General features: G+C 36.8%; 3 protein-coding genes across 4 annotated transcripts in view; 2 read left to right on the top strand and 1 right to left on the bottom strand.

The window, feature by feature from the left end:
• Nucleotides 1-355: 355 nt before the first annotated feature.
• LOC112095684 lies at nucleotides 356-2,077 on the top strand. Its single transcript, XM_024177787.1, has one exon. It carries the CDS (start codon nucleotides 356-358, stop codon nucleotides 2,075-2,077), a length of 1,722 nt encoding a protein of 573 aa, XP_024033555.1.
• Nucleotides 2,078-6,290: 4,213 nt separating this feature from the next.
• On the top strand, nucleotides 6,291-9,376 carry LOC18054090 (protein DETOXIFICATION 19). Its single transcript, XM_006451750.2, has 7 exons — nucleotides 6,291-6,699; nucleotides 7,609-8,153; nucleotides 8,235-8,321; nucleotides 8,413-8,469; nucleotides 8,555-8,793; nucleotides 9,018-9,136; nucleotides 9,237-9,376. The coding sequence occupies exons 1-7, from the start codon at nucleotides 6,403-6,405 to the stop codon at nucleotides 9,333-9,335; spliced, it is 1,443 nt and encodes a 480-aa protein (XP_006451813.1). The 5' UTR covers nucleotides 6,291-6,402; the 3' UTR covers nucleotides 9,336-9,376.
• A 1,922-nt stretch (nucleotides 9,377-11,298) lies between these two features.
• The window catches only part of LOC18054089 (protein DETOXIFICATION 19), a 48,064-nt gene continuing 41,417 nt past the window's right edge, over nucleotides 11,299-17,945 (bottom strand). The window contains exons 1-7 of one of the 2 annotated variants that reach the window (XM_024177673.1): nucleotides 13,711-14,023; nucleotides 12,826-13,370; nucleotides 12,365-12,451; nucleotides 12,163-12,223; nucleotides 11,839-12,076; nucleotides 11,623-11,741; nucleotides 11,299-11,540 (exon numbers count right to left, since the gene is read on the bottom strand). In XM_024177673.1, the coding sequence (XP_024033441.1) occupies nucleotides 11,409-11,540; nucleotides 11,623-11,741; nucleotides 11,839-12,076; nucleotides 12,163-12,223; nucleotides 12,365-12,451; nucleotides 12,826-13,370; nucleotides 13,711-14,010 (1,482 nt within the window). In that variant the 5' untranslated portion in view covers nucleotides 14,011-14,023 and the 3' untranslated portion in view covers nucleotides 11,299-11,408. Of the gene's footprint in view, nucleotides 11,541-11,622; nucleotides 11,742-11,838; nucleotides 12,077-12,162; nucleotides 12,224-12,364; nucleotides 12,452-12,825; nucleotides 13,371-13,710; nucleotides 14,024-17,945 lie in introns of those variants that run through there. The other variant, XM_024177672.1, reaches the window with a different exon arrangement.

The following is a 17,945-nucleotide window of genomic DNA, read 5'->3' as shown; positions in this document are numbered from 1 at the left end:
ATAAATTTTATCACGAAAATAATATTTTATTATATAATGGCCAAAAAGACAAAATTTATTTTTATTTATATATTGAGATTTATAAACAAATGAACATGTACAATAATCATTTTATTAAAATATTAAAGTTATAGTATGAATTTAAAAAAGATGTGGCGGTTTATTTAGTAAGTTATAAATAACATCTCCTACGTGCTTTTAAGAATCACTGTCAAAATAAAAAAATTTGTAGAATATTTTTACCAAAACTTATCAAATAAGCAGTTTATGACATTTCAACCTTAATCCGAAACGTAACTTAATTATTGCTTATCATACAATTAAAAGGTTATAGTATTGAAGAAAAAAATAGGGCATGAGCTCCGAAAATATTGGAAGGGACGAAAACTTAGGGCTAGGGTTTGAGAACTCTAACCCGCCACCACTGCAAGAGGACAGGACGACTAAGAAGGCCCGGTTTCGAGCTGAGGGAACTGATGCTGATAATCCTCATAAACCCTCTTGGAGAGATAAGGCTATGGAGGCAGTAACGGTGATGGCAGGTCAGCCAGGAAGTGCAGAGGAAGATTGGGATATTGAAGATGAAGATGTGGTTGAGAGAATAGAGGAAGGGATTCCTGCGATATATTTCTCTAACAGGGTACAAGAGAAACTGCAGCAGCCATGGCGTTATTCTATAATAGTCAAATTGTTGGGACGACAGATAGGCTATAGGGTTTTATGCAATAGATTGGAGATCCTATGGCGGTCGATGGTAGCTGGCTTCTCCATCATTGATCTAGAAAATAATTATTTTTTGGTCAAGTTTCAAACTGCTATTGATGCAGAACGTGCCCTAACTGAAGGACCATGGACTGTTATGGGTAGAAATCTTTTTGTTCAACCTTGGACGCCGAATTTTGATTGCTTCTCTAATGAGCTAACATCGACTGTGGTATGGGTACGACTGCCCGGCATGGCAATCCAATATTATGATAAACGCAGCTTGCGACGACTCGGCAGTAAAATTGGAGACGTTATTAAAATTGACTATAATACAGAGGACTCGAAGAGAGGGAAATTTGCAAGGCTGGCGGTAAGGGTTTCACTTGTGAAACCTTTAGTCTCGCAAATTAAGGTGAATGGGCAAATCCAACTGGTGGAGTATGAGGGACTCCCTATGATATGTTTCTCTTGTGGAAAATATGGACATTTTACGGAGGATTGTGAGGAGAAGAATCTGAAGGAGACTGGTACAGCTAAGACAGTGGCAAATAACGCACCAGTGGTGGCCAACGAGAAGAATATTAGAGTAGCTGAAACGGGAGTGAGCAAGTTTGGTCCTTGGATGGTTGTATCACGCAAAGGCAAACCAAGAAATTATGCTGGCAAGACTTTTGCTCATGGCACGGATGAGGAGCAGTCGATTGTACATCAAAGTAATTCTCGCTTTGCAGTGCTTGCATCGCAAGATAAAGGGGACAATGAGAATGAACATGTGGCTACGGACTCTCAGGGACAAGAGATCAGCCATGCAGACCCGAAACAGCCACGTAAGAATTATGTCCTGCAACCTCATGCATCTGAATTCAAACGCAGACACTCCACAAGAATTCCATCAAAGTTTACAGACAAGGGCAAGTATCCTATTGCAGCCAAAGACACCAGAAACAGTAAGCTAGCCATGCATCCCAAAACCGACACACAAAACCATGTGGTGAATCCCAATGTGGCTGCTACGTCAGCCATGCCACTCGATACCCAAACCAGCCCCATGATGATCCCTCAGCATGCACCTACAACCCTTGACCCTCTAAGGCATACGACAATTATCTTCCATAACCCAAACAATAAGCCTATAGATACTCATGAGCTGGATGATGCCGTAATACAAATGAACCGGGGGACTAAGGGTCGTTCCCTACCTTGCTTGGGAGACCCTCCAGATTTACATAGTGGTGATATGGATCTTGAAATGGAGGCTGATCCGAATTATGTGGAGGATGAGGAGGATGAAGATACAACAGAGGGTGAGGACTCCTTTGTGGAGGATACGCCAATGAGTAAGGAGGATAAGATCCATGGATCCAGCCAGTAAGGAAGCTCTAACCAGTTATTCTTTTATTATGGTTATGTCAATTTCAGTTATGTTTTGGAACGTTCAAGGGGCGGGAGCCTCAGATTTTAGACTTTCTTTTGCTGTAATTATTCAATGCTATAATCCGTCTATGGTGGTAATTTTGGAACCAAGAATTAGTGGCCAAAAAGCTGACAATTTCATTCGGGGCTGTGGTTTTGAGAGATCCCACAGGATAGAGGCGGTGGGTTTTTCTGGAGGAATTTGGCTTTTATGGAAGGATTTTATCACAGTCGAGGTAGCCTTAAACCATAGGCAGTTTGTTCATTTCAAGATTGTTTCTAGCAATGGATTGGAGAGTTGGGTCACGGCAGTGTATGCTAGCCCTATTCCAACAGTCCGGCGGGATTTATGGTATCACCTTGCAAGTATTGCTTCCCAAATGTCGGATCCGTGGTTGGTGGGTGGAGACTTCAATGCTATCTTATACGCACATGAGAAGAAAGGGGGCTCAAACCGAATAAGTGGCACTTGCAATTTATTTAATCATTGGTTTCATTCTTGTAGGATGCTTGATCTAAAGTTCTCCGGCCCTCGCTTTACTTGGTCTAGGGGAAACCTTTCTAAACGACTGGACAGAGCGGTTTGCAATGATGGATGGCTCATAAAACATGCAAATAGTAGTGTCATGCATCTTCCAAAAATTGATTCCGATCATCGGCCTATTCTAGTCAAGTTCCAAAACATGGATTCCAAGCATGGGGGCCCGAGGCCATTTAGATTTTTGGCTGCATGGCTCACGGATGAGAGATTTGGGAGTTTTGTGAATGATAGCTGGAATAAGGGAGTGAATTTTCTTGAGGCGGTGGCCGATTTTACTCAACAAACAAGGCGGTGGAATAAGGAAAGTTTTGGAAATATCATTTATCGGAAGCGGAAATTGTTGGCTAGAATAGGTGGGATCCAACGAATTTTGGAAACCAAGCCTAACCATAGCCTTACTAGACTTGAAGTTAAGCTTCAGAAGGAGCTCGAAGAGGTTCTCACTCAGGAAGAATTATTGTGGCTTCAGAAATCCAGGAGAGATTAGACTTTGTATGGTGACCGCAACACTACTTATTTCCATCAAAAAACGCTAACTAGGCGTCGCCAGAATCGGATTACTGCAATTCAAAATGATACTGGGCAGTGGATACACGATGTCGAGATCATTAAGCAACGTGCAGTCAATTTCTTTTCGGAATTGTACACGCCTGAACAAGGGGTGCATAGACCATATAATGTCAGGGGGTGTTTCCCTGATTTGTCAGATGATATCTGTTTAAGTTTGATGTCTGCGGTAACAGATGAGGAAATCAGACGGACTATTTTCAGTATGAGTCCTTTTAAAGCTCCTGGAGTTGATGGCTTTCATGCTGGTTTTTACCAAGCGCAATGGAATACAGTTGGTATGTCTTTGAGTTCTTTAATCAAAAATATTTTTAATTCTAATCATATCCCTGCAGAGATCAACAGAACTTTGCTGGTGCTCATTCCCAAAGTGGATCATCCAACAAATCTTAAGATGTTTCGGCCGATCAGCCTCTGCACAGTTCTGTATAAAACGGTGACGAAAATTATTGCAAATAGGCTACAGGCTTTTCTTCCAGATCTCATTGGACCTCAACAAACCAGTTTTGTGCCGAGTCGGCATATTACAGAAAATGTTATTATTGCTCAAGAGGTAATCCATACAATGAAGAAAAAGGTGGGGGGTAAAAGAATGATGGCGGTTAAAGTGGACTTAGAAAAGGCTTATGACCGGTTGAGTTGGCGTTTTGTTCAGGAAACTTTACAGGAAGTTGGGCTACCGGAGCGATTTATTCACCTCATAATGGAGTGTTTGTCCACAGCCCAAATGAATGTTTTGTGGAATGGGGAAATGACTGAAGATTTTCGGCCAGGGAGAGGAATTCGACAAGGAGACCCTCTTTCGCCTTATATTTTTGTGCTTTGTATTGAAAGATTAAGTCATGGGATTATCCAGGCGGTTAATCAAGGTAGATGGAAACCCATTCGACTGACTCGAACTGGCACTCCTCTAAGTCATTTATTTTTTGCGGATGATCTGCTTCTCTTTTTGGAAGCAAGTTACGGCCAAGTTGATGTATTGAATGAAGTGGTGGAGAATTTCTGTAGGAGTTCGGGCGCTAGAGTTAGTAATCAAAAGACCCAAGTCTTCTTCTCCAAAAATGTCCCGGTCACTTTAGCCAGTGGAATTGGCAAGGCTTTGGGCTTCTCGGTTACTAATAATTTGGGAAGATATCTTGGCATGCCTCTGCTACACGATCGGGTTTCTAAGAAAACGTATCAGAGTATCATTGACAAAATTGATCAGCGGCTATCAGGATGGGCAGCAAAGCAATTGTCTCTGGCAGGGAGAGTTACTCTCACTCAATCGGTGCTTCAGGCAATCCCGATTTACGCTATGCAAACCACATACCTCTCATCTAGTGTCAGAGGTAAAATTGATCAATTATGTAGAAGATTCATTTGGAGTGGGGCTGATTCTCAACGCAAGTTAAGTCTGATTAGCTGGGATAACATTTGTAGGCCTAAAAGCAATGGAGGTCTCGGTTTCAAGGATATGGAACTTATGAACAAAGCCTTACTAATGAAAGTGGCTTGGAATTTATTCATAAAGCCTAGCAAGCTGTGCTCCCAGGTTTTAATTTCTAAATATGCTGCGCCTTGTGACATGAGTACTACTGATATTTCATTAAAAAATGGTTCCTATTTATGGCGCTCTATGGGTAAGATTTGGAAAGACTTCCAGAAGGGTTTGCGGTGGAGTATTGGAAGTGGCCAACGGGTGAAGTTTTGGGATGATATTTGGGCTACGAATGGTGATCCCTTAATTAACTATACGGTGGCTCCAATTCCGGATAGCATGCGAAATATGTTGGTGGCGGATTGTGTGGATCAAAATGGGAATTGGTTGTGGAACAAATTCAACTCTTTTTTGAATAACCATGCTGTTTTAAGGATTGCTTCCATGGCTCCTCCGTCGGCAATGAGAGGCGAGGATAGGATGTATTGGGGTGCATCAAATACTGGAAATTTTACTGTCCAATCAGCCTACCAAGTGCTTACGAATTTTTGCCCTGCTGAAGACTGTCATGACTGGCAGCATGTGTGGAAATGGAAGGGGCCTCAAAGCGTAAGAATTTTTCTTTGGTTATTATGCCATGATCGTTTGAAGACGGGATGTGAGCTTGCTAGAAGGCATCTGGACGTCGAGGCTGTATGTGGGAGGTGCCATGCAGACGTTGAGAATTCTTTGCATGCAATTCGAGATTGTGATTATTCGAGAGGTGTTTGGCGGAAGCTTGTTCCAGCGCTTAGACAACATGACTTCTTTAGTTATCCTCTTCGGCAATGGATCATGACAAATCTTAGGAGAAGAGTCTGTGATATGGGGAGTTTATTTTGGCCGATTATGTTTGGTATTGCGGCTTGGAGAATTTGGCATTGGAGGAATCAGGTGATTTTCAACAACAAGAGCTGGAATGGTGATTTGATAGTCCGGGATATTAAGGCAAGGGCTGAGAGTATTTGTTCTACTCTTTCAAGCGTAGGCTATCGAAGAAATGAAAGGATTCAGAAATGGATTCACTGGGCTCCTCCACCATGGCCTTTCTTGTGCTTAAATACGGATGGTGCAAGGAAAGGAAATGGAGAGGCGAGTGCAGGTGGGCTGCTGCGGGACTGTCATGGTAATTTTATTCATGGCTTTAGCGCACATCTTGGAGTTTGTTCAGTTCTAAAGGCTGAGCTTTGGGGTGTCTTGCATGGGCTAAGAATGGCATGGGATCTTGGCTATAGACATATCCAAGTTGGAGTAGACAACTGTAGTGTGGTGCAAATTATAAAGGAAAATAATGCCCATGTCAACGAAACTTCGAATATAATCGAGATAATTAGAGAACTCATGAGGAGGGATTGGAGGATTCGAATTGGTCATATCTACCGCGAAGCAAACTCGGCAGCTGATTTCCTTTCTACGCATGCTCTGAGTTTACCTGTTGGAGTACATTTTCTTCGTTCTGCACCTTTAGGGTTGAGATCTATTTTATATTCGGATATGTATGGGGTGGCACACCCCCGGTTTGTGCCCCTCTAGCTCTTCTCTTTTAGAGCCCTTTGTTTATAAAAAAAAAAAAAAAGGTTATAGTATTGATATCATTAGATAATATTTTGCTGTATATATACTCTTCTGCAGACCGCCTCCACGTTCTTTCGCCATCAAAGAATAACAACACACAAGAGTTTGACTCTTCTAACTCTTCTAAGCATTTGGCTAAACGATGTCGGCAAACACCGATTTAGACAATACGACGTCGCCTTTGTTAGAGGCTGGTGGTGATGATGATCACGGAGAAGAAGAAGCAACCAGCAGCAGGAGACGGTGGTGGAAACGAGTTTTGGACTTGCAAGAGGCCAAGAATCAAGTGGTGTTTTCGCTACCCATGATTCTTGCTAATGTTTTTTATTATGCAATTCCTTTGGTTTCTGTCATGTCTGCTGGCCACCTTGGCCAGCTTGAGCTTGCTGGTGCCACACTTGCCAACTCTTGGGCCACCGTCACAGGATTCGCTTTCATGGTAACCACACTTTCTCTTTATATCTTTTGAATCTGCCGCTGATAGCTCATCAAGCTTCTACAGATTAATACAACAAATTAAATCATTAGAAAGAGTATTTTTATGCCAGAAATCTATCTGATCAGCTGCGTGCAGACATATTATTGTTCGCGTGATTAGCTACATGTCATTTATTTCATTGACTGGTGTCTCAAAGTTCTGGACAAATGAAATCGTGACATGTGGCCTGTCGAGTGCTTAATTTTTTTTTCTTTTAATAAAGTGCTTATATTATTTGTTGTTAATTACAATGGAGATTATTTTACCCCCAAAAAAAAAAAATTGTGATGGAATATGATTGTTTCGAGCATTTGAAGTAATGTGCAGGAGGGATATTTATAAACTAAATTAATCGTGCATAAAATGAAAAGAGTAAGTTGATAATAATGCTCAGGTCCAGACGTCTAAAATCCAGACTTGAAATAGAATCAGAGTGTAACTACAGCACCATTGATTTAGTTCAAATCCAGAAATCCAGACCTGAGGATGACTCATTGATCTAATTTAAAGTTTTAAACTTAAGCAATCACAAAAAATACAATTTGTATGGCACATGATCATTGACCAAAACCAACACGAGTGATTTTGGGGAGAAATTCTTGCTGTTGAAAATCCCTTAGATGAAGCTTGAACTTCTACTAAGTTTGCCCCCAGGGATTGTGCTGGTTTTAATGAAGATTGAATGCTTGATTGATTGTGCATTTGTGCTGGTTAACAGGGTCTTAATTTTTTTTTTTTTCCGCAAGATGGGACAAATGACTTGTTTTTCTGAGAACTGAAATAAGTGTGTGACTAGATTCTGTTTGGACTCAATTTTCGCCGGGCTCTTTTCTTGAACTTGAACATTTTCATCTCTGTTCTTGTCCAAAGATAGGATTAAGTGGAGCACTTGAAACACTTTGCGGTCAAGGATTTGGTGCAAAACATTACAGGATGTTGGGAATATATCTGCAAGCATCTTGGATTACATCATTATTTTTCTCAATCATCATATCTTTCTTGTGGATCTACACAGAACCAATACTTATTTTACTTCATCAAGATCCCAGCATATCAAAACAAGCAGCTCTCTACATGAAGTATCTCATTCCCGGTCTAGTTGCATACGGGGTTATACAGAACATCCTAAGGTTTCTTCAGACACAATCCATAGTCATTCCATTGGTCTTCTTCTCAGCTCTCCCAATGGCAATTCATTTTGGCATTGCATATGTTTTTGTATATTTGACATCCCTTGGTTTTAAGGGAGCTTCACTAGCAGCTTCAGTTTCGTTATGGATATCGATGCTTATGCTGGTAACTTATGTCCTTTGTGCAAAGAAGTTTGAGCATACGTGGGAAGGATTTTCTTTTGAATCATTCAGTTTCATCCTCACCATCTTAAAACTAGCCCTGCCCTCTGCAGCAATGGTATGGTAAGTCCCAAGTGTAACCGAATTTTCAGTCATCATAGCATTTTAAATCTTGCGACTCATTTTTGTTTCATACTTTTTCAGCCTCGAGTACTGGGCTTTTGAGATTCTAGTGTTCCTAGCAGGATTGATGCCTAACTCAGAACTGACTACTTCATTGATCGCAATGTGGTAAGTTTATTGTTCTTTTTGATAATATTTATCCTAAATTGCTTCAGCCTTGACTTGAGTTTCTTTCTTTTCTGATTGAATGATCTCACAGTGTAAATACCGAATCTGTTGCCTACATGATTACTTATGGTCTTAGTGCTGCTGCAAGGTCAGTACTATATGTGTATAACTTCTAGTTCTTCAGTTTATGCATTTTTTGTTCGGGAAACTGAAAAACCTTTAACTCTTCACAGCACAAGGGTGTCAAATGAATTGGGAGCAGGGAATCCCGACCAAGCCAAGAATGCCATGGCCGTGACTGTCAAGCTCTCTGTACTGCTTGCACTCGTGGTTGTTTTGGCTCTAGGTTTTGGTCATAACATCTGGGCTGGCTTCTTTAGTAACAGCCCTGAAATCATAAAGGAGTTTGCCTCTTTAACACCACTTCTTGCTATCTCAATAACGCTTGATTCTGTCCAAGGCGTCTTATCAGGTTAGTGACATCAAATTTTTTCTATGGAAATGCTAACTTATGTGCTTATATATTTATATATATATAGTCATACTCAGGTCCAGAAGTTCGGATTTGTAAACTCCGGATTTGAACTAGCTGTACAACTCTGATTCTAGTTCAAATCCGAATTTTATAAAATTTCGGATGTCTGAAGCTGAGCACCATTATATGTAGATGCTGACGCAAGTGAGCTAATGGCGCAGGGGTGGCAAGAGGATGTGGTTGGCAGCACTTGGCTGTGTGGGCTAATTTGGCAACATTCTATTTCATTGGCATGCCAATTGCAGCAATTTTTGGATTTAAGTTGAGTCTATATGTTAAGGTGAGGCAAACATATATTTGAAAAAAAAAATAATTAAAAAAAAAAAAACTTCCACTTTTCAATTTAATCGTTCATATGCTATGCCCTTTCTTTGGATCAGGGTTTGTGGATCGGCTTAATATGCGGCCTTTTCTGCCAAGCCAGCTCCCTCTTGTTGATTACATTGCGCCGTAAGTGGACTAAAGTGGACATGACATGAACAGAGGAAATGAATCCCCTGTTTTTAGTTTAACCAAATACAATAACAAAGGATTATGGTGATTAGAAATGTTTAAAAAATTTTCAAAATATACCTTAATGTGATTTATACTTTAATTTTCACCTTGGAGCTATGGTCTTTTGAGTATCTTGTGCTCAATTAGTTAATCACTTTAGTTATTAAAAATGGAGACTCTGTACCATTCATTTTGTTCTCCTATTGCCCCATAATTTCAACATATTTGTGTTGTTTTAACCCTGAAAATTAAAGTAAATAGCTATTTTCATGCTTGAATATCACATGCCACTAGAATTCTTTAATTTGAGCATCCATGATTTTAAATTGCTTTTAATATAAGTGAGGCAGCTGCGCTTCCTTTTTTTTTGGTCTTATCCACGAGGTATCCTGGGAAGGGCCCCAACTGTGGGAGGCACCTTTAAGCCCGTACCACAACCCAGACTAGAAGTCCCCGCTCGAACCGGGAGGCACAGGTTCTCCCAACAAAGGCGACTTCCCTGCGACTCGAACTGGGGAGCAAACCCAGTCAAGCCACTTAAGGAGACTCCATTGCCAGTGGAGCCAACACTTTGTTGGTGGCAGCTGCGCTTCCATTAGACTATGAATCTGATAAGGAAAAATAGTTAACAGGGAGAAGGAAGAAAGATTTTTTGTGACACCCACCAGACCATTGTTGCATATGACAGCGGTGCTAGTTCTAAGCTGGTGCTTAGGAAACTGCATGATCTTGCAATTATATACTCCCTTTAGTAGTTATTTGTGAGAGCCACTTAGGAGACGAAGAAGGATAAGAGAAGTAGATTGTTGGGGGGTGCATGTGTTTCTTAAAAGTCTAGAAAAAAAATTGAGAAAAAAAGTGGGGGTTTGCTAATTTCTCTACTACTGTAATTAATATATACCATTTATCATCTTACTGTTTTTATAATAGTGAATAATCTCTCTGATAGTATAAGTTTATAATAATATCTTTATTTTCAAATACATTTTTATTTATATTTATTATAGATTAAATAAATTATATAAATGGAAGTTAAAATTAAAAATTAAGTATTACAAATAAGAAATATATGTTTTGATATGAAGAAAAAAAATTAATAATAAAGCTTTTTCTTGTTCTTTTTTATTTTTGTAAACACTTTCTTATAATAAATATTTTATAATATTTAAAATTAAATCTAAAAAGTATAAAAAATTATTTTATTATTAATTTTTTTTCATCAAAACATATATTTCTTATTTTTAATACTTATTTTTTTATTTTAATTTTCATTCATGTGATTTATTTTATCTATAATAAAATTTAAAAAATACATTTGAAAATAAGAATAATATTATAAATTTATACTGTCAGGGGATTATTGATTATTATAAAAATAATAGGAGATAAATGATATATATTAATTACATTAAAGAAAAAATTGGCAATCTCCAAAGCCTTTTATGGGTCTGTTTGTGGGGGTATAAAAAGTTAAGAAACAAACAAAGAAGAAAAGAAAGAACGTGGGAGAGAAAATTAGAGCTGTAGGGTAGAGGGAATAATTGAAAAAAAAAAGTCAAGGGGGGCACAAGAAAAAACAAAGAAGACAAGAAAGGAAGTGGGAGAGAAAATTAAAGTTGTGGGGGTAGTGGGAATAATTGTAAAAATAAACTTGAGTGAATTAAAAAATAAATAAATAAATAAACTTTAGTAAACGTAAGCGCACCCAAGAGACGAGACTTATTTTTAGTAGAGAGTGTGTTTATGAATGGTCATGGGTGCGTGGAGTTAGTAAAGATGATCAGTGTGCTCAACTTTCAGCACCAATGAGTGGATAAATATCAATTTACTCCAATTGACGCCCATTATTTCCCCTTATCTTTTCAACAAAAATGGAATAGATTAAAGTTTTCAAATGTTTGAGTGATAATTAAATATTATCATCATTATCATTATTTATGTAGCTCTTCCAATGATAAGTTAAAACCAGTGGCATTAAATGTAGTCGCATTCTTTCCAGCATAAAGTTTATGAATTGAACAAAATGCACAACCTTTCCGGTCTCAATATCAATATGGTTAAATTGAAAGTGGAACTTCTTTTTCTCTGCTCACAGCTATGTCGACTTTAGTGAATTTTCTTCGCAACACAATCAGAAAGAGGGAGCTGGCTTGGGCTGCGAGGCCGCAGATTAAGCCAATCCACAAACCCTGTAACAGAAAAAAGAAACTAGCGTGCTGAGAGTATCGAGTGATGAACAAGCTACTGCAACCACAATCCATTTTGTCTCACCTTCGCATGAAGATTCAACTTAAATCCAAAAAGTAATGCAAGCGGCATGCCAATGAAATAGAATGTTGCCAAATTAACCCACACAGCCAAATGTTGCCAACCACATCCTCTTGCCACTCCTGCAAAATTACCATACTTGCGTCACAAATCAAAGTTAATTTATACATGTGTGCTGTGTGTAGATAAGTGACTTCAGAAAAATTTTATGTGAAAAACCTGACAAGATGCACTGCAGAGTATCAAATGTTATTGAGATTACAAGAAAGGGTGTCATTGAGGCAAATTCCTGTACTAGTTCTTGGCTGTCAGCGAAGAAGCCAGCCCAAATATTATGACCAAAAGTAAGAGCCAAATCAATTATAAGAGCGAGGAGGACAACAAGCTTGAGAGTCACAGCCATGGCATTCTTAGCTCGATCGATCATTCCTGCTCCCAATTCATTCGACACCTTGTGCTGTCAGAAAGCATGAGTTTTTCTGGTTTTGAACACAAAAATTGTAGAAACCACACAACGTGGACTAGGAGTTACATATGCTACACTAACCTTGCAGCAGCACTGAGACCATAACTGAAGTTAAAGGTAATTACGTGTGTATTCACACTGAAGATCATGAGACCAAAAATAAAAAAGATTGAACTATCAAAGTCGTCAAAATGATCAGTCTAAGGATAAATAACATCAAAAGAAATTAATGTACAAGAAAAAAAAACTGATAATAACAAAAGGCTGAAGCTTAATTACCACATTGCGATCAATGAAGTAGACCGTTCTGAGTTTGGCATCACCCCGGCTAAGAACACAAGGATATCAAAAGACCAGCACTCCAAGCTGAAAAAATACAAATAATATATGCTAACAAGGTCATGATATTGTATTGAATTCAATTGGGTCACTCCCGCGTTGCTCCAAATTATCAATTTGCAAGATTTTAACCCTGTAGATTAAAGTAATAATTATTTGCAAGCAGGAGTATCAGATACCACTAACTATTTTCTCAGGCAACTGTTATCTTTTTAAGCCTATAGTCTTCAATTGAGGACTAACTAATTTTTTTAAAAGTCCAGAGTTTTAACTTCCCTGTCATCAATAAGCAGTTTGCATATCACACTCTTTTTTTCCAAACATTGTAGACCATCCGTGATTGTATTTGTTTCTAACCAAATGAAGCTGTACCTACGATCAAGAAAAGTAATGACACTTACCAAACCATTGCTGCAGATGACAGGGCTACTTTCAAGTTGGTGAGAAAGACACTGAATGATTCAAAAGAAAGTCCCTCCCACGTACGTTTAGTTTTCTTTGAACAATGGATATAAATTGCTAGCAAAAGTGTCGAGATCCACAACGAAATTGAACATGCTAGTGGAGCTCCACTGAAACCAAGGGATGTCCAATGAACTAAAGAATATGCAATGCCAAAATGGATTGCCAATGGGAGAGCTGAGCAGAAGACCAATGGCATGACAATGGATTGTGTCTGCAGAAACCTTAGAAAGTTCTGTATAAACCCGAATGCAAATAGACCCGGAATGAGATACTTCATGTAGAGACCTGCTTGTTCTGAAATATTCGGAGCTTGATGAAGTAAAATAAGTATAGGTTCTGTGTAGAACCACAGGAAAGATATGATAATTGAGAAGAAGCAAGATATGATACAAGATGTTTGCAAGTATATTCCCAACACCCTGTATTGTTTTGCGCCAACTCCTTGACCACAGAGTGTTTCAAGTGCTCCACTTAGTCCTTGCTGTTAGGAGAACGGAGAATGAAGAAAATGAATCAACCACATATTGAAAATTAAAAATTGAACCACGCACGCGCTGACTTAGCCGTTTCAAAAGATTGATTGGATTTGGATAGTGCTAACTACTAAGTGGTGCTGAACTTTTTGTAATCTTCTATCACACGTGTACATTAAGGTATACTCGGGCAATCGCAGTTATAAAATCTCAGCATAAAGATCAGCTCTCAGCTCAGCGCAGCACCGAATACAAATTCAAATTAATTGTATATTATAATCTAAACTACTTAAAAAATTGAAGCTTTCTGTATAATACGATGATGTTAATAAGATATTGAATGCTTACAGTGAAATCAAATCCTGTGACACAGGCCCAAGAGTTGGCAAGAGTTGCACCAGCAAGCTCAAGGTCACCAAGGTGACCAGCAAATATGACAGAAACCAAAGGGATCGCATAATAGGAAACATTAGCAACAATCATTGGCAGCGAAAAGAGTACTTGATTCTTGGCCTCTTCCACGTCCAAAACTTCTTTCCAATTCCGCCACCACCTCCTTTCTTCTTCTCCAAGATTATAATTATTAATATTATCACCGGTTCCTAACAGTGGCTTAGTGTGATTATCTGAACTTCGATTCCCCAACATTTTTCTTCTGTTTTTTAATTTGTTTTCTTCTCTTCTCAGAGATTTTCTTCTTTCTTCTTTACTTTTATGGTCTTGTTTAACACGTGGGTCAATACAAATAAGAGTGGGGCTGAGTACGAACACTTTTCGCAGTGGAACGTTTGCGGCACCTAAAGACTAAGGTATCAGTGCAGCAGCCAGGATATCGATGCCAATAGTTTATATGTGGGAAAAGGTCATCTCCCTTAAAATTTGAAAAAATAATCATCAACATCCTCATATTTTTTGAAACAGACACCAAAATTTTTTTTGACCGTATATCCCAAAAAATAGATTCTAATATTTTTTAATAAATAAAAATATAATATTAAAATAAATATAATGATATATACATTTTAAAATAATTTAATATTTAAGAAATATTTTATAATTTATTAAATTTATTTTATTTTATTTCAAATAAAATATAATATAAATGGAATCATAATATTAAAATAAATGTATTAAAATTTAAATTATTTTGAATGTTATGTAAAATAATAATTTTAACATTATTAGTATGTCATTTTTTTTCAATTGTAGAATGTATTTAATGCAAATGTTCATTTCAAATCTCTACAATAAATTAAAAAATTAAAATAAATACAATAATTTAGATATCTAAATTTATTAAAATATTTTAATATTATTAATCTACTACATAGATTACATTATTTATATAATATTTGTATTTATTAAAAATTTTGAAGCCATTTTTTTGGGGATAATAGATGAAAAGGGTATAATGGTTAAGATGGGATATTAGTTTCCATTTTTTATAACTTAAGGATGTTGTGATCATTTTCTAAAACTTTGAGGATGTACGTGTCATTTTTCCCTTTACTATGTTGCCACTGTACGTTACAACAGCTTTTGTTTTTTTTCACTTCATTGAGACCCTTACACTCTATTTTTTTATAATTTATTCATAAGAATTATGACACATTCGGCTTACTTATACCATCAAAACTCAATTTATCTCCTTATACTCTTTTTCATTTACTATTTTTTTGTAAGTATTAAAAGAGTTTCTGTTTACAACCATGACACATTAATAATCATAACACACTAAGGGCGTGTTTGGTATTCCGCACAACATAGTATTAAAACACTGTTTTGTATTAACTTAATACTAACTCATGTTTGGCGTTAAATTCAACTGGTGTGGTATTGCATTAACTTGGGAAACTAATGCGGTCAAGTTCGCATAAACCAAACCTGAGGGGGGGTTCGGGTTTACGCCGCATCGTATTAGAGCAAATTAAGAAAATAAAATTGAGAAAATTTTACAGCATGTTCGCGATGAAATTCATATCACCCAATCTAGCACCACCAAATCGACTTGGCAATCATCGTTCGACGCCATCACCGATACTTTTACAGTGCCGCGCGACACCATAGGCATTGCTCCATGAAGACGCCTTCACTGTGGAGAAGATAAAGCCCAGAGAAGAAGAAGAAAGAAGGAGAAAAAGAGGAAAAGAGGAAAAGAAAAAGGAAAAACAAATTGAAGAACAAAAAGAAAATAGAAGAAAAGGAGAAAAAAAAAAGAAAATGAAATGAAGACGAAGATAAAGCCGAGAGAAGAAGAAGAAAGAAGAAAAAGAGGAAAAGAAAAAAAGGAAAACAAATTGAAGAAGACAAAGAAAATAGAAGAAAAGGAGGAAAAAAAGAAAATGAAATGAAGACGAAGAAAGAGAAAAAGAGAACAAAAATGAACAAAGAAGAAAAAGATATGGAGAAGACAAAGGGAGGAGAGAGAGGAAATTAAAATAAATAAATAAATAAAATATTTTTTTTACTAAATAGGTTATATATTTATGAATTCTTGAAAAAATAAATTTTTTATCATTGTAAATCTTAGAATTTGTTAGTTTTACATAAAGAATTATGATTCTTTTATTTAAACAAAAAAATTGATGTAAAAATTCTTAAATTTAACGCTTCTATATTTAGTATTTTTCTAAGTACTAGTAGATATTATTTTCTAAATATATAATTAAAATTAATCACCAAAAGAAATTAATACAGTACAGTGCAACACCAAATATAGTATAACTAAAAATTAATACAGTACGATGTAGCACCAAACATTGTACAATATTATTATAATACAGTATTAATGCAATACAGCATAATACAATACACCAGCATTAAAATAATACAATACAACATAATACAATACGTGTACCAAACGCACCCTAATATTAATAAAAAGATAAAAAAATTCTTAAATTAGTACTAAAAAAAACGTTTTCCTCTCTTAAGGAATTACGATATCACATCTTCCATAACTTCTCATCAGCAAAATTTTCAAGGATATGACCATTCATCTTCTTTATAATATCATCTCATAATAATTAGTATTTTCACGATAAAAGAAATAACAAAAAAAAAACAAATTCCCTTTGAATCCATCCTTCTACACTAGCATTTTCTCTTTATCAACAACCTTTATCAACAATTGAAGCCACCATTAGACTCATCACAGAGAGAGAGTGAGAGAGAGGAAGAAGAAACGGAAAAAAAATATATGAAACGTTTACAATTTTAAAGTACATTTACTAAATAGGAATCGAAATGAACTAGAATCAAAATGAGTTAGAATCAGAATGGGTTGGAATTGACATGAAGAATTGGAATCAGAATAAGATATTTACTTAAACTACACGAATCGTAATTAGAATGAGTTGTATTGTCATTGATGTGTTTACTTTGTTTTAGAATCAACATCGGAATAAATTAAATTGTAACAAATTTGTTATAAAATCCTTAATAAATTATTATCATAATTGTTATTTTGCATTTTAATTAGGGGTGGGCAAATTACCAGACTCGAAAAATTTCAGGTTCGGATCGGATTGGGTTATAAAGAAAACCCGATCAGGTTGTTAGAAAAAAAAAAAAAAACCTAAATCTAAAGCACACAGCCACACACACAAATCATAAATTCTCATTTTCACAACACACAAACACTCACAACCCTCCTCAATCCCCAATCTCATTACACAATCCCCAATCTCACTACACAAAACACATGCGTAGTCACCCCCAATGGTGTTGGCCCAACGCCAAGTTGCCAATGGAGGCCGCCACACAAGTCACAGTCTCACCCGCGTCTCCATGCTCGATTCGTTGCGTGTCCGTCGGTTTGCTGCTACGCGTCTATCAGTCTGCTGCTGTGCGTCCGTGGGCACCTATCTGCTGCAAGTGCCACTGATCTGCAGCAAGTGCCACCGATCTGCTGCAAGTACCATCGATATACTACAAGGTGCTACCAATCTGCATTTTGCCGCTCCAACCTTCAACCCGATACCTGACCCGAGTTTATCCCCTTTGAAACTTTGAGTTTTCACTTTTGAAGCTTTTTTTGAAGCTTTTTTTTTAAGCTTTAAATTGATGATATATATGGTTAATTTAAACAATTAATATTTAGTATTTAATTGTTGCAATTATGTGTTTTTACATGTTAGTAACAAAATCAAGAAAATTGGCCAACCCGAAACCGATCCTACCCGAATTTACAACCTCACCCAATCTGATCTGAATATAAATCTAATCAAATCGGATCAGGTTGTAAGTTTGGATTGTATTCGGATTAGTTTTTGTCAAACCTGAATGACTCAAAATCCGATCGGGTTGATCTGAACCCGACTCGAACCCGATTTTGCCCACCCCTAAATTTAATTACCATGATTATTATTATTGTTCAAAAATTATTTATTATTAATAATTATTGTTAATTACTATTATTAACAATTTAACTCAAAATTATTATTAATTATTGTTAATATATTAATTAATTATAATATTTTTTATTGTTAATAATAATAATAATCCAGTAAAAAATAACAGTAATAATCAAAATCATCATAATCAACGGCAACAACAAATCGGAATTGATGGCGGCATCATCA

Source organism: Citrus clementina, unplaced genomic scaffold (assembly GCF_000493195.1).
Source record: "Citrus clementina cultivar Clemenules unplaced genomic scaffold, Citrus_clementina_v1.0 scaffold_1, whole genome shotgun sequence".
NCBI lineage: Eukaryota > Viridiplantae > Streptophyta > Magnoliopsida > Sapindales > Rutaceae > Citrus > Citrus x clementina.
The sequence above is the reverse complement of the archived record's forward strand: the minus strand, read 5'-3'. Positions and strand labels throughout refer to the sequence as shown.